General features: G+C 59.9%; 1 protein-coding gene across 5 annotated transcripts in view; it reads left to right on the top strand.

Moving 5' to 3' along the window:
• ASPSCR1 (ASPSCR1 tether for SLC2A4, UBX domain containing) overlaps positions 1 to 12,911 on the top strand; it is a 40,532-nt gene that overhangs the window by 10,382 nt on the left and 17,239 nt on the right. For all 5 annotated transcript variants that reach the window (XM_074389071.1, XM_039475759.2, XM_074389070.1 and 2 more), the window contains exons 5-7: positions 9,009 to 9,066; positions 10,515 to 10,588; positions 10,929 to 11,319. In XM_074389071.1, the coding sequence (XP_074245172.1) occupies positions 9,009 to 9,066; positions 10,515 to 10,588; positions 10,929 to 11,319 (523 nt within the window). The remainder of the gene's footprint in view (positions 1 to 9,008; positions 9,067 to 10,514; positions 10,589 to 10,928; positions 11,320 to 12,911) is intronic.

Consider the following 12,911-nt stretch of genomic DNA (forward strand, 5'->3'; position numbering starts at 1 on the left):
AAGAGCAGGGATGTGCTTCTGTCCTTGTGGGGGCCTGGTGAGCGTAAGGGGAGACATTTGGTGCTGGGGGCAGGGCTCCCATGCTTGCTTCCCCTGGATGGGATCAGAAAGTCTCTTTTTTTTAAGAGGAGAGGTCTCACTATGTCGGTCGCCCAGGCTGCTCTTGAACCCATGGGCCCCAGCCATCCTCCCATCTCGGCTTCCCAAAGTGTTGGGATTACAGTGGTGAGCCCTGTGCCCCACCAGAAAACCCTCTTAATAGTAATTGGCAGACCAGGAACAGTGGCTGACGCCTGTAATCCTAGCACGTCGGGAGGCCGAGGGTGGTGGGTCGCTTGAGCTCATGAGTTTGAGACTAGCCTCAGCAACATAGTGAAACCCCGTCTCTACGAAAAATAGAAACATTAGGCCAGGCATGGTGGTGCACGCCTGCGGGCCCAGCTACCCAGGAGGCTGAGGTGGGAGGGTCTTAGCCTGGGAGGTGGAGGTTGCAGTGAGCCCTGATGGTACTCCAGCCTGGGCGACAGAAGAAGACCAAGACCCTGTCTCAAAAAAAAAGTAATCTGTCGGTTAATGGTTAAGACTTTGTTTCTGAATATGTAAAAATGGGTGCTTTGTAAATTTGGGTCTTTTCATTGTGGGCTGGAAATCTTTATATGCTGTGAAAGGCTCGGCCAGCAGAACAGAAGGGACTCGGGGCTGGGAATTGCTGGGGAGTTCTCGCTCTCTCTGGGTCTCGGTTTCCCCACCTGTGCCTGGGTGGTGTGTGGATGGGGTACATTGAGGACTCAGTGCAGGGCCTATGGGAAGGTGACTGCGCGTCAGGCACTCTCGGTGGCCCCGGGGCTGGGCCTGCTCCCATCTGATGGTGGAGCCGCCTGCACAGCACGGGTGTTGCATTCACAGAGGAGGGCGCCGAGGTCAGGGGTCCTGGGGGTGGAAACCACCCCAGCAGGTGTTGGGGTGAATGGAGTCTTCTGGGGAAGACTGGGTTAAGTATGGGCACAGAATTCGTTCTCCTAAAATGCGACTAAAACAAGTGACAGAACTGGTGAGAAAAGACGAAGCCACAGGCAGGAATGGCACCAGGCAGGGAGGCGGGCGGCCCCAGGTGCTGGGTAGGCACTGGGTGAGGGGTGCGGATCTCGGCACCCAGCTCTGCTGCCTCCTGAGAGAAAAGCAGCAGAGGGCAAGAAGAAACCCAAACAGCGAAGGGGGTAAAAGTCAGGAAAGATGAAAGTCCTGAAGGAAATGCCCCGGGCCAGCCGGTGCCCCAGGCGGCAGGCAGGTGCTTGGTGATGGCCATTCTCCCTGTCTGTCTTCAGATCCAGATGGAGGTGAGGAAATGGCCCACAGTGGCCCCGGGCTGCCACTGGGGAGGGGCTGAGGGTGTCTGGGTGGTGGGCCTGCCACTGTTCTAGCATAAGCCTCTTCAACAGACTTTGTAATCCTCGTAGGCAACTTAGTTTAAGAAACAATAGGAATGGCCGAGCACGGTGGCTCACGCCTGTAATCCCCGCACTTTGGGAGGGCAAGGCAGGTGGATTATCTGAGGTCAGGAGTTCAAGACCAGCCTGGCTGACATGGTGAAGCCCTGTCTCTACTAAAAATACAAAAATTAACCAAGCCTAATGGTGCCTGTATTCCCAGCTACTCGGGAGGCTGAAAAGCGAGATTCACTTGAACCCAGGAGGTGGAGGTTGCAGTGAGCTGAGGTTGTGCCATTGGAGTCCAGCCTGGATGACAAGAGCAAAACTCTGTCTTAAAAAATAAAAAGAAAGAAAAAAAAGAAACAAGAGGCCGGGCACAGTGTCTTACCCCTGTAATCCCAGCATTTTGGGAGGCCGAGGCAGATGGATCGCCTGAGGTCAGGAGTTTGTGACCCGCCTGGCCAACGTGGTGAAATCCTGTCTCTAATAAAAATACAAAAATTAGCTGGTCATGGTGGCACACGCCTGTAATCTCAGCTACTTGGGAGGCTGAGGCAGGAGAATTGCTCGAACCTGGGAGGTGGAGGTTGCGGTGAGCCGAGATCACGCCACTGGACTCCAGCCTGGGCAACAAGAGCAAAACTCCATCTCAAAAAAAAAAAAATAACAAGAGTGTCTGGGCGCGGTGGCTCACACCTGTAATCCCAGCACTTTGGGAGGCCGAGACAGGCGGATCACTTGAGCTCAGGGGTTCCAGACTAGCCTGGCCAACGTGGCGGAAACCCTTCTCTACTAAAAATACAAAAATTAGTACAGTGTGCTGGCTCATGCCTATAGTCTCAGCTACTCAGGAGGCGGGAGAATTGCTTGAACCCTGGAGGCGGAGGATGCAGCAAGCCAAGATCGCACCATTGCACTCCAGCCAGAGTGACAGCGAGACTTTGTCTCAAAAAAAAAAGAAAAAAAAAGAAAAAGAAAAAGAAACAGGAGCAAGTGGGGCAGCTCTTTCAAGGAACTGGTGACAGCAGGAGGCGATGGGCTGTCAGTGGTGAAGCCCCCAGCCCGTGGCCCTGGGCCGTGTGGTAGTGTGGGTCTGTGTGCAGGTGCGTCTGCACGTACACCTCATTTGGTGAACACTCATGCCTGGGGTACGGGAACTGGTGCCTGGCTCTGGGTGCTGGTGAATATGCTGTGGACGTCTTTCTGAAGAGTTTCGCCCTTCCGTCTTGTGGGTGTCCTGTGGATGTCATGGGGCATCTGCCTGTGTCTTGGGGCATCCTGCGCAGGGCTGGAGCAGACTGTGTAGCTGGAGGCCTTTGCACCTGGTTACCCATCCCAGTTCCTCCCATAGGGTGAATTCCAGAGGTAGAATTTAAGATAGGGCTTCTTTAAATTTTCTCTCTAGGCCAGACCGGCAGCTCAAGCCTGTAATCTCAACACTTTGGGAGGCTGAGGTGGGCAGATCCCCTGAAGTCAGGAGTTTGAGACTAGCCTGACCAATATGGCGAAACCCTGTCCCTACTAAAAATAAAAAAATTAGCTGGGCATGGTGGCAGTCACCTGTAATTCCAGCTACTCAGGAGGCTGAGGCAGGAGAGTTGCTTGAACCCAGGGAGTGGAGGTTGCAGTGAGCTGAGATTGTGCCACTGCACTCCAGCCTGGGCAACAGAGTGAGACTCCGGCTCAGAAATAAATAAATACATTTACTTATTTATTTCTAGAAGTTTAGACCCAAGCTCTGTCCTGGAGGCTGGAGATTGCTGGCCATGGAGCAGGATGTGGATGAGGTTTTGTGGTGGGTAGTGTTGCCAGCCCCACAGTGGGGGTGGAGTGTCTGGTAGGCTCTGTGCTGGAGGCTGGTCCCCAGTAGGTCTATGTGAGGGAGGAAGGCTACCTCGTGCCTAGTGTCCCCGCACTGGCCTGGGAGGCTTACGGAGGCAGGGTGGTGGCTTTGGGAACTCCAGGTGTCAGCAGTGGGATAGGCGGGAAGCTGGTGTTTCTCCCTTCGTGTGTTTTGGAAGAAGTTCGAGCCAGGGACAGTGTGAGCACCGTGCTTGGAAGGGGTGATCGGAGGCTGGGGACTGCAGGCCTGTAGCCTGCCCAGGGACAGAGCCTGCCTTGTGTATTTGGGGACCTCAGGTGATTTCCTTGGATGGAGACCACCACAGATTTGAAATATTGCAGCTCCACTGAATGGATGTCACCGTGGCATGAAGCCCAGGCCCGAACAGTGTCTCGAGCAGCAGTAGCCTTGGGGATAACAGTGAGCCACACGTGTTGGCCACGGAGGTGACTCACTTTTTCTTTCCCATTGCCCAGGCCGGAGTGCAGTGGTGCCATCGTGGCTCACCGCAACCTTCACCTCCTGCGTTCAAGCAGTTCTCCTGCCTCAGCCTCCCGAGTAGCTGGGATTACAGCTGCGTGCCACCGCGCCGGGCTGATTTTTTTTTTTTTTTAGTAGAGACGGGGTTTCACCATGTTGGCCCGGCTGGTCTCGAACTCCTGACCTCAGGTAATCCACCTGACTTGGCCTCCCAGTGCTGGGATGACAGGTGTGAGCCACTGTGCCCAGCCAATGACTCACTTTTTTTGGTAACCACATTAAAAAATAAATAAAAAGAGGTGTCATCAATTTTAGTAATATGTTTAATTAACACAGTATACCCAAAATTGGACTTCTTGGATGTGTAGTGAGTGGAAAAGTGAGCCATCTCACGCTCGTGCTGGTGCAGAGTCCTTGAAACCTTCGTGTACTGTGTACCTGACTGTCTCGGTCTGGGCCGGCTCCTCTGCTCTAGTTCTTGGGCTCTGCCACAGGGAGGGTGCCGGGAGACGGAGGCTGTGGGCTGCTGGCCCCCAGCTTCCCCATTTTCCCTGTAGTCTGAAGGTCCTGCCCAGCAGAGGGGTGTGAGCAGCCACACTGATCCCTGGGGGACACTGTTCTCCACCTGCCTGGTGTGTCTGTGTCAGAGCCTGGGTTTTTCACGATGGGAGTGCACCTTCCGTGATAGGAGACGCAGGAGATGGAAATGAGGATTTCACTGCCCACGGGCCCTGGGGGCACACAGCCCACCTGGGGCTGCCCAGAGAGGGAAAGGGAGTACCTTTCTGACCAGCATCTTTGCTGGGGTCCAGGTCATTATGCTAACGGGTTTCCTCCGAGGAGATTGACTCAGTGCGTTTAGAGCCAGCAGGCATGAGTCCCAGGAGGTCACGCTGAGACTCGGGGGTGGGGTGGGGGGGTGGCACTTGGCACGTCTGGGTGGTCCACAGGGGCAGGCAGGCGAGTCCCGTAGGTTGAATCCTGTAGGGACCTGGTTGCCAGGGAGCGGTGGTGAAAGGCAGGGGTGTGGACAGACCGTGCTGAGGATCGGGAAGAGAACTGGGACTGTTACGGGTGACTGAGTCCTGCCTGGAACGATGCCGAGGGTGAGCCGTGGGAACTCACGGCGGCTCAGCCACTTCCGTCCAAAGGCCGTGAGGGAGCAGTGTGGACATTCTGTACATGTCAGCTTCACGAGCTCTGCCATGGAGAGGATTTGCCCTCTCGGAGGTGCCCCAGGTGTGCCCGGTCCCCTGGCTTGATGCCCTCCCAGGCTGCCCAGCCCTCTGCTCCCATCCATGACTCAGTGCTCGGGTCTGGCTGAGTACGTCTCGGCTGGTTTCTCCGTCTGTGGGTAAAGCAGAGGTTCTGGAAAGGCTGGGCGATTTCTGCGTGCTGGGCTTCAGGGAGGGGCTGCTGGTGAGGACATGCTCCTGCCAGGGAGCACCAGCCCGTGGCCACACCCAGAGTGGTTCTGTGCGTGCAGCCTGGCCAGCTCAGAGCTCTTGGGCCCTGTCCGGACCTGGCAGTAGAGTTTGGAAGGCCCGAGGCTGCCTTCCTCGGAGACATTCTCAGGCTGGGCTGTCATGTGGTGGGTGGCTCCTGGCTGCAGCCACAGCTCTGCTGGTTCTGTTCCTGGCGTGCGGCTGCCTGGGCCCTCTTCAGCACCTGTGTTTGCACCTGGCTTTGTCGGACCCAGACTGGACATGAACACGAGGCTCCAGACTCACTGCCTCGTCGCCAGCACACACACAGCTGCGCCCAGGCGGAGTAGGGCTCTGGGGGGCAGGGTTCGTGCTGCATTAAAAATATGCCCGCAAAGCCAGCCACAGAGGCGTGTCTGCCCTCCCGGCCACCCTGCTGGCTTCGGGTCCTGACCGAGTAAGGAGCTCTGCCGGCCAGAGGGTGGGTGAGACTGTGCCAGCCCCCCACTGTGAGCAGGCACCCTCGGAACCTCGCCACAGCACCCGTCTTGCGTTGCCGGCTTTGGAGTGTGGTGTCTGGTGGCTTGGCCTGGCCTAGTGTCCCCAGGCGGCCTGGGTCTTGCCCCTGCAGACACTGGGACTTGCAGAGGCCTGCGTGGGGGAGGGGGTGTCTCCTCAGGCGCTGGAATTTCCCCCGGGCCCTGTCCTCCTGAGCACTGGGCCAGCGCAGAAGGTCTGGAACCGATTGCCGCAGCCCCTCCCCTCGGCCAGCCGCCACACAACGTGTTCACAAGCCGCTCCCTCAGATCCCGCACGAGGGAATCTGATCCGTCTGTCTGCCGCTCCCTCTGGAGGAGCCGCACATCAAAGCCCGGCCGGCGTTTGATGTCACGCTGCTGTGCTCTGTCCCTGTTTGTGATTTGAGGTCCCCAAGCTGGCGCTCGGGGCGGGGAAGACTGCGAGTAGGGACTCTGGCACCGAGCAGCCCAGGGCTCCCCAGCCATTGCCCAGCGGTTTCATGACCATCTCCGGGGCCCTGGCCGTCCGTGTCATGTTGGGGAGCTGGGTCCCTGCACCCTCCCCGTCCCCATCCCCATCCGCGGCCCTGGGGTCTGTGCTTCCCTGAGGCCTTTCGCAGCCTCTGTCCGGGCTCTTCTCTGGCGAATTTTGGGATCTTGTGTTTTCCTGAGTCCGTTTGGAGGGAGGGCAAATCCAAGGTCCTCTGTTGGCTGCTCCGCGGGATGGGAGCTCAGCGCCGTGTCCCAGCCTGTGTGCAGAGAACACCTGCCGTGTGCGTGGCGCGCACGCACTCCACAGGCAGGAGGCCGTCGGGGTTGGGGCTCCGCTGCAGACAGCGAGCCCCCTCAGTCCCATGGCCCTGCTGGGCTTCTGCAGCCGGACGAGGCTTGGGGCCTGGGCGGGGGAGGGACGCCCGCCACGCGGAGTGAGGAAAGCATGGACGTGAAAGATACAGGCCAGGAAACAAAAGAAAACACGTCAAACCCACGCACGTGGCGGAGAGTCCCCCGCGGCCGGCCGGGCCTGTTCCGGGTGTGGCACCTCCTGCTTTTCTGCTGGGGCCTTTCTCGTTTCACGAAGGCGAGTCCTGCTTCTTCGAGCGGGTCCGCAGATCCCAGTGTGGGGGCCCCTGGTGAGTGCACGGCCGGCCCTAAGCTTGGAAACTCACAGGTGGGTTCAGGTGGAGGCTGAGCGCTCCTGGCCCGGGAGCCTTCTCCGCTTGGATGCGTGTGGCGACGCGCACGGATGCAGGCGATGTAGACGGATGTGCGCCTATACGGGCGGGATGTGCGCGGACGCGGGGTGGGCCAGGGATACGAGCGGCTGCCGGCGGATGTCCCTGGATGTGCGCGGATGCCGGCGGATGTCCCTGGATGTGCGCGGATGCCGGCGGATGTCCCTGGATGTGCGCGGATGCCGGCGGATGTCCCTGGATGTGCGCGGATGCCGGCGGATGCGGGCGGATGTGCGCTAATGTGGGAGGACCTGCGCGTGCGCGGATGTATGCGCATGCGCGCAGATGCGGGCGGATGTGCCTGGATGTGCGCAGCTGCGGGCGGATGTGCGCATGCGCGGATGTGGCGGATGTGTGCGTCTGTGCGCCGATTTGCGCGGGTGCCGGCGGACGGGCACGGGTGTGCGCGGCTGCGGGCGATGTGCGCGGTGCCGGCGATGTGCGCGGATGCGGGCGATGTGCGCGGATGCCGGTGATGTGCGCGGATGCGGGCGATGTGCGCGGGTGCCGGCGATGTGCGCGGATGCCGGCGATGTGTCTGGATGCGGGCGATGTGCGCGGATGCGGGCGATGTGCGCGGATGCCGGCGATGTGCGCGGATGCCGGCGATGTGTCTGGATGTGGGCGATGTGCGCGGATGCCGGTGATGTGTCTGGATGCGGGCGATGTGCGCGGATGCCGGCGATGTGTCTGGATGCGGGCGATGTGCGCGGGTGCCGGCGATGTGCGCGGATGCCGGTGATGTGTCTGGATGCGGGCGATGTGCGCGGATGCCGGTGATGTGTCTGGATGCGGGCGATGTGCGCGGATGCCGGCGATGTGTCTGGATGCGGGCGATGTGCGCGGGTGCCGGTGATGTGTCTGGATGCGGGCGATGTGCGCGGATGCCGGTGATGTGTCTGGATGCGGGCGATGTGCGCGGGTGCGGGCGTGGGCGTCCGTGCGGATGTGCGCGCGGACGTGCCTGGATGTGCGTGTGTGCTTTGACCTGGACGCTGCAGGCTCTTTGTCCGCCGACCCCCCAGCCTGCCCCATCCCGGGGTGCTGCTGCGCGCTCTTTCCAGCCCAGCTCTTACTCAGTCTCCGTGCTTTGTGTTCAGGTCATCCGCTCGGCTCCTGCGCCTTCCTGTCCCGACTGAGCCTCTGCAGGCCACGCTGGCCGTAAGGCCTGGCAGGGCACCTGCGTGATGTGAGGCTGGGCCTGGCCTCCCCTCGGCCTGGGCTCTGGCCCTCTGCTCCTCCTCTCAGATTCCCCTCCTTGGAGAGGGACTGATGGGGGAATCTCCAAGTGAGGGCTGAGATGGGCTTTTGTTTTTCTCAATGGGGAGGATTTCACACGGTGAGTTGGAAATGTGGAGATGAACCCTGTCATGCGCAAGTGCTACCTGGGGCGGGGACGTGGGGATGTGTGCCTCTGTGACCCCGGCTGGTGTGCACTTCGGGCGTGTGGTTAGGTGTGCCGTGTGTACACGCTCATCCCCAGACCGGTCCACCTGTGCCTCCTGGGGGGCAGGGCTCAGAAAGACCCTGGTGTCAGAGGCCGGCAGGGACTCACAATCGTGGCTTCCCAGGCGGTGGGCAAGTGGGCCTGAGTGGAGTGCAGTATCCCACCCTCCCTGCTTTGGTGACTCAGGCATCGGCATTGAAGGGAGACAGCAGGCAGTGGAGACAGGGCGCCTCCTCTCAGAGGGCAGCTTTAGATGAAAGCCCAGACCTTGGGACCCCACCCTCAGGCGTCTGAAGTACAAGTGGCCAGGAGCCGAGTTCCCAAGCCAGTTCGGCTCAGCCCTCCCGTGTGGCCTCTGGGCCCTGCCTGGTGGCGCCACGTCCTGCCAGTGGCCCTGAGACTTGAGGTTGGGGGAGCCCCTAGGCCTTGCGCTGCAGGCCAGGCTCCTTGGGAGTTCCCGCACTGTCACAGCTATCTCCTCCCGGTGGTTGTTGGGTGCAGTGGGGGCCTGGGACGCTGTCCTGGGTGGGGGCTGGGTGAGGGCCTCACACCTTTGCCTCCTGAACCTCCTGCCCCGAGGCGCCCTAGGGTGCCCTGCGTGTGCCTGACGGTTTCTTTTCTCTCCTCCCAGGGACTGCCTGCAGCAGCCTGGTGGGGCGACCCCAGTGTGCGTGTACACGAGGGATGAGGTAGGCCACCCAGTCCCCGCTCAGGCTGAGCCCACTTCCCAGCTGGAAAACCCGCTCTCCCACCGCCGTCTCCAGGGCAGTGGCGGGAGACTGGGGCTCTTGAAAGCACGACGTGTTTCATGGAAAAAGAGGGAGTGGCCGGCCTGGGAGCCCCGGCTGCCCCGAAACCTCCCTCACCACCCTGTTTGTTTTCTCAGCTTCTCTCAAAGCCCAAGAGTCACAAAAGTGGTTTCATTTAATAAATATTTGCTTTGCTCGGTGTTTTGATCATTTTCAAAACCGAGCGTGGCATAGCGCAAGCAAGGCCTGCCACGGCGGGACCCTCCTTGAGCTTGCCCTGGCTTACAGGGGCCTTTTGTTTCCATTCTGGCTGAGCGCCCTTTGCTGGGGTTGGTGGGGCACTGTCCCAGGGGGGCCCTGGGGGGCCCTGGCGTGGACGGGACACTCCCCCCATTTATCCGTAGTTGGAAGCTCCCTGGTCAGAGCTGTAAGGGGAAGGCTATGTCCTCCCTCAGAGATGAGCCACGGGGCTCAGGCACCCCTGGCCCAGCACCGGCCTGAGGCTCCAGCCCCCGGGGACCCTTGCAGCCTTTGGCTTCTGTGCGGGGCCCTTGACTGTATCCTTACCAGGGGCAGCTTCTCCACCCCCTCCTCACAGGGTCAGAGCTAGTGTGGGGGACCCGGCCAGCCTGGCCCGAGCCCTGCCCACCCCAAGTCCAGCACTGGGGATGCCCTGAAGCAGGGGACTTGGAGGATGTTGGCGCAGGGTCCCGAGACAGCCAGGCCTGGGAGAGGTAGCAGCGGGGCAGGCGGCGGCGCGGCCGGGCACCAGAGCCTGTGAAGCTGGGTGTTGTGATTTTGGGGCCCACCCAGCTCAGAGGCTTTTGAAGGGTGGGTGCTGCTGGCCTGCCCTCTGCCCGCCAGGTGCTGTGGGCTCCCAGCAGTGACCGCGGCTGCGGAGGTCTAGCAGGCAGCAAGGAGCTGGGATGACCCCAGCCCAGGGGCCTGGCCGGCTCAGCCTCGAAGACATAGATTCTCTTGCCCAGGCCCCCTCCCTGCCCCTGTGGTGATGGCACGTTCTTGCCTCTCCCGCCCTGGCCCTGGGCTCTGGGCAGTGGGTCCTGGCTGCCAGGCATCCTCCTTGCAGCCCAGCTCTGCCAGCCCAGGCCTCTGAGCTTGGGTCCCAGCTAGGGAGACGAGGCTCCGGGAGACACGGTCCAGGCCTAGGCAGCAAGTCCTTTCCGGGCTACAGGCCAGACTCCAGCTGCTCCTCTCGGAGGGTATGGACCGTCGGGGGCCAGACGTGGGGAATGGGTAGGACGGAGGCTGGAGGGACCGTGAGGCCTGTGGCTCTGGTGATGCCGGTGCCTGGAGCTACAGGCCAGAGGGCTTCCCTGGGCTCCGGGGTCCCTGTATGAGGCCCACCTGTCCTGTTGCTCCTCCCGCAGGTGACGGGTGAAGCTGCCCTGAGGGACACCACACTGCTGTCGCTGGGCCTCACTGGGGGCAGTGCCTCCATCAGGTAAGGGCAGTGCCACTGGGGCCGGGAGTCTATTTAGCTAAGAAAAGGGATCTCAAAGGAAAGGAGAAAGGAAACTTGGAGAGTGGGGGAGAATGTGTGCTCAGCGCCCTCGCCGTGGATGGGCGCCTGGTGGCCTGTGTCCGCTTGTGAGCCTGGGGGCTGGCACCTGGTGACCTCCGCCCTGGGCTGCTGAGGGGGCTGGGCTGTCCAGTCTCACTCTGCTTCTCCCAGAGTGTCGGTGGATCTCGGGAGGGCATGTAGGGCGGGAGAGGGTGAGTTGGGGGCCAGCAGGACGCCCTGAGACGCTGAGACGCTTCCCTGGTCCTCCGGCCCCACTCAGGTTTGTCATGAAGCACTGTGACCCCGTGGGCAAGACCCCAGGAAGCCTGGGCCTATCAGCATCGGCTGGCCAGGCAGCCGCCAGCCCTCCACTGCCCTTGGAATCTGGGGAGCTCTGCCGTGGTGACCTGAGCCATCAGGAGGACGTGGACACCGTGGGGTCCAGCTGTGAGGATTCACAGGAGAAGCAGAGCGTGAGGGCGCCCATGCCTGCCCGCTTTGTTCCTTTCTCGGGCGGGGGACAGCGACTGGGGGGCCCCTCTGGGCCCGTGAGACCTCTGATTTCGTCGTCAGCCAAGTTGCCAAAGTCCCTCTCCAGCCCTGGAGGCCCCTCCAAGCCAAAGAAGTCCAAGCCTGGCCAGGATCCCCAGCAGGAGCCAGAGCCAGAGCCGGTAAAAGGGGCCCCGGGCCTTGGGACTTGGGGGTGTCCTTTCTTCTGACGAGGAGGCACCATGTGGCTTTGGCTGGTCAGCCTGGTGGCATGGCAGTGATAACAGGACAAAGGAGCCCAAAGCTGGGACTCCGGCCAGGATGGTTCTGGTTTCGCCCAGGAAGGAAGTCGGGGGGCAGGTGGGTGGTGGGGTAGCTTTCCTGAGCCGGTGGCCGGGTCTGCTCCGGGACGAGGCCGTGTTCGCTCTACGATGAGGCGGCAACCTTGTCGGCTCCCCAGCGTGGCACAGAGCAGGGCTGCCCTGGGCAGTGCATGGAGGGCAGCAGCTCAGGGCAGGGTGTGGTCACATTTACATCCGTTCTTAACTATGGGCGCGTTAAGGGGTGGGGTATTCCGTGATCTCCAGATTAGAGGGGGTGACTTCCAGGTTGTGGCCAGGGGAAGGGTAAGTGGTGGTGGTGTTGGGCCTTCAGCCAGTCTTCAGTCTGGTCCAAATCAAGTCCCACCTCCTACCTGAACAGGGTTGCTGGGCTGCTGCTCAGGGAAGTTATTTTTTTTTATTATTATTATTTATTTATTTATTTATTTATTTTTTCTGATTTTTTCAACCACCTTTACCAAGGCGTCCACTTTGTTATTTTTGAGACGGAGTTTCGCTCTTGTTATCCAGGCTGGAGTGCAATGGTGCAATCTTGGCTCACCGCAACCTCCGCCTCCAGGGTTCAGGCGATTCTCCTGCCTCAGCCTCCTGAGTATCTGGGATTGCAGGTGTGCACCACCACGCCCGGCTAATTTTTGTATTTTTAGCAGAGATAGGGTTTCACCATGTTCGTCAGGCTAGTCTCGAACTCGTGCCTTCACGTGATCTACCTGCCTTGGTTTCCCAAAGTGCTGAGATTATAGACGTGAGCCACTGCACCCGGCCTAATTTATTGTTATTTTTCATAAAAACGAGGCCTCTCTCTGTTGCCCAGGCTGGTCTATAACTCCTGGGCTCGAGCAATCCTCTTGCCTCAGCCTCCTAAAAAGCTGGGATGACTGGCGAGCCACTGCCCCTGGCCTGAAAGTCACCTTTTGTGATACTGCGGGTAGTGTCATGCTGCCTGTTACATTTTTGACTGGCTGACTCCTTATTAGTTCTAGCGGTGTGTGGGTTTCTGTCAGGGTCTCTGCAAATCCCTTTTCCTTTGTCCTCTGCGTTTTTCTTCCTGTGTTGCAGTGACCTGGCCTCTGGTGCTTGCTGGATAGTGGCAATTTAGTGGGCATCCTTTCTTGTGTGTCTTTTTTTTTTTTTTTTTTTTTTTTTGAGACAGAGTTTTGTTCTGTCACCATGCTGGAGTGCAGTGGTGCAATCTCAGCTCACTACAGCCTCCACCTCCCCGGTTCAAGTGATTCTCCTGCCTCAGCCTCCCGGGTAGCTGGGATTATAGGCATGCGCCATCATGCCCAGCTGATTTTTTTGTATTTTAGTAGAGACAGGGTTTCACCATGTTGGCCAGGATGGTCTCCGTCTCTTGACATCGTGATCTGCCTTCCTGAGCCTCCCAAAGTGCTGGGATTATAGGCAGGAGCCAGCGGACCACCAGGCATCCT

Source organism: Saimiri boliviensis, chromosome 17 (genome assembly GCF_048565385.1).
Source record: "Saimiri boliviensis isolate mSaiBol1 chromosome 17, mSaiBol1.pri, whole genome shotgun sequence".
NCBI classification, from domain to species: Eukaryota; Metazoa; Chordata; class Mammalia; order Primates; family Cebidae; genus Saimiri; species Saimiri boliviensis.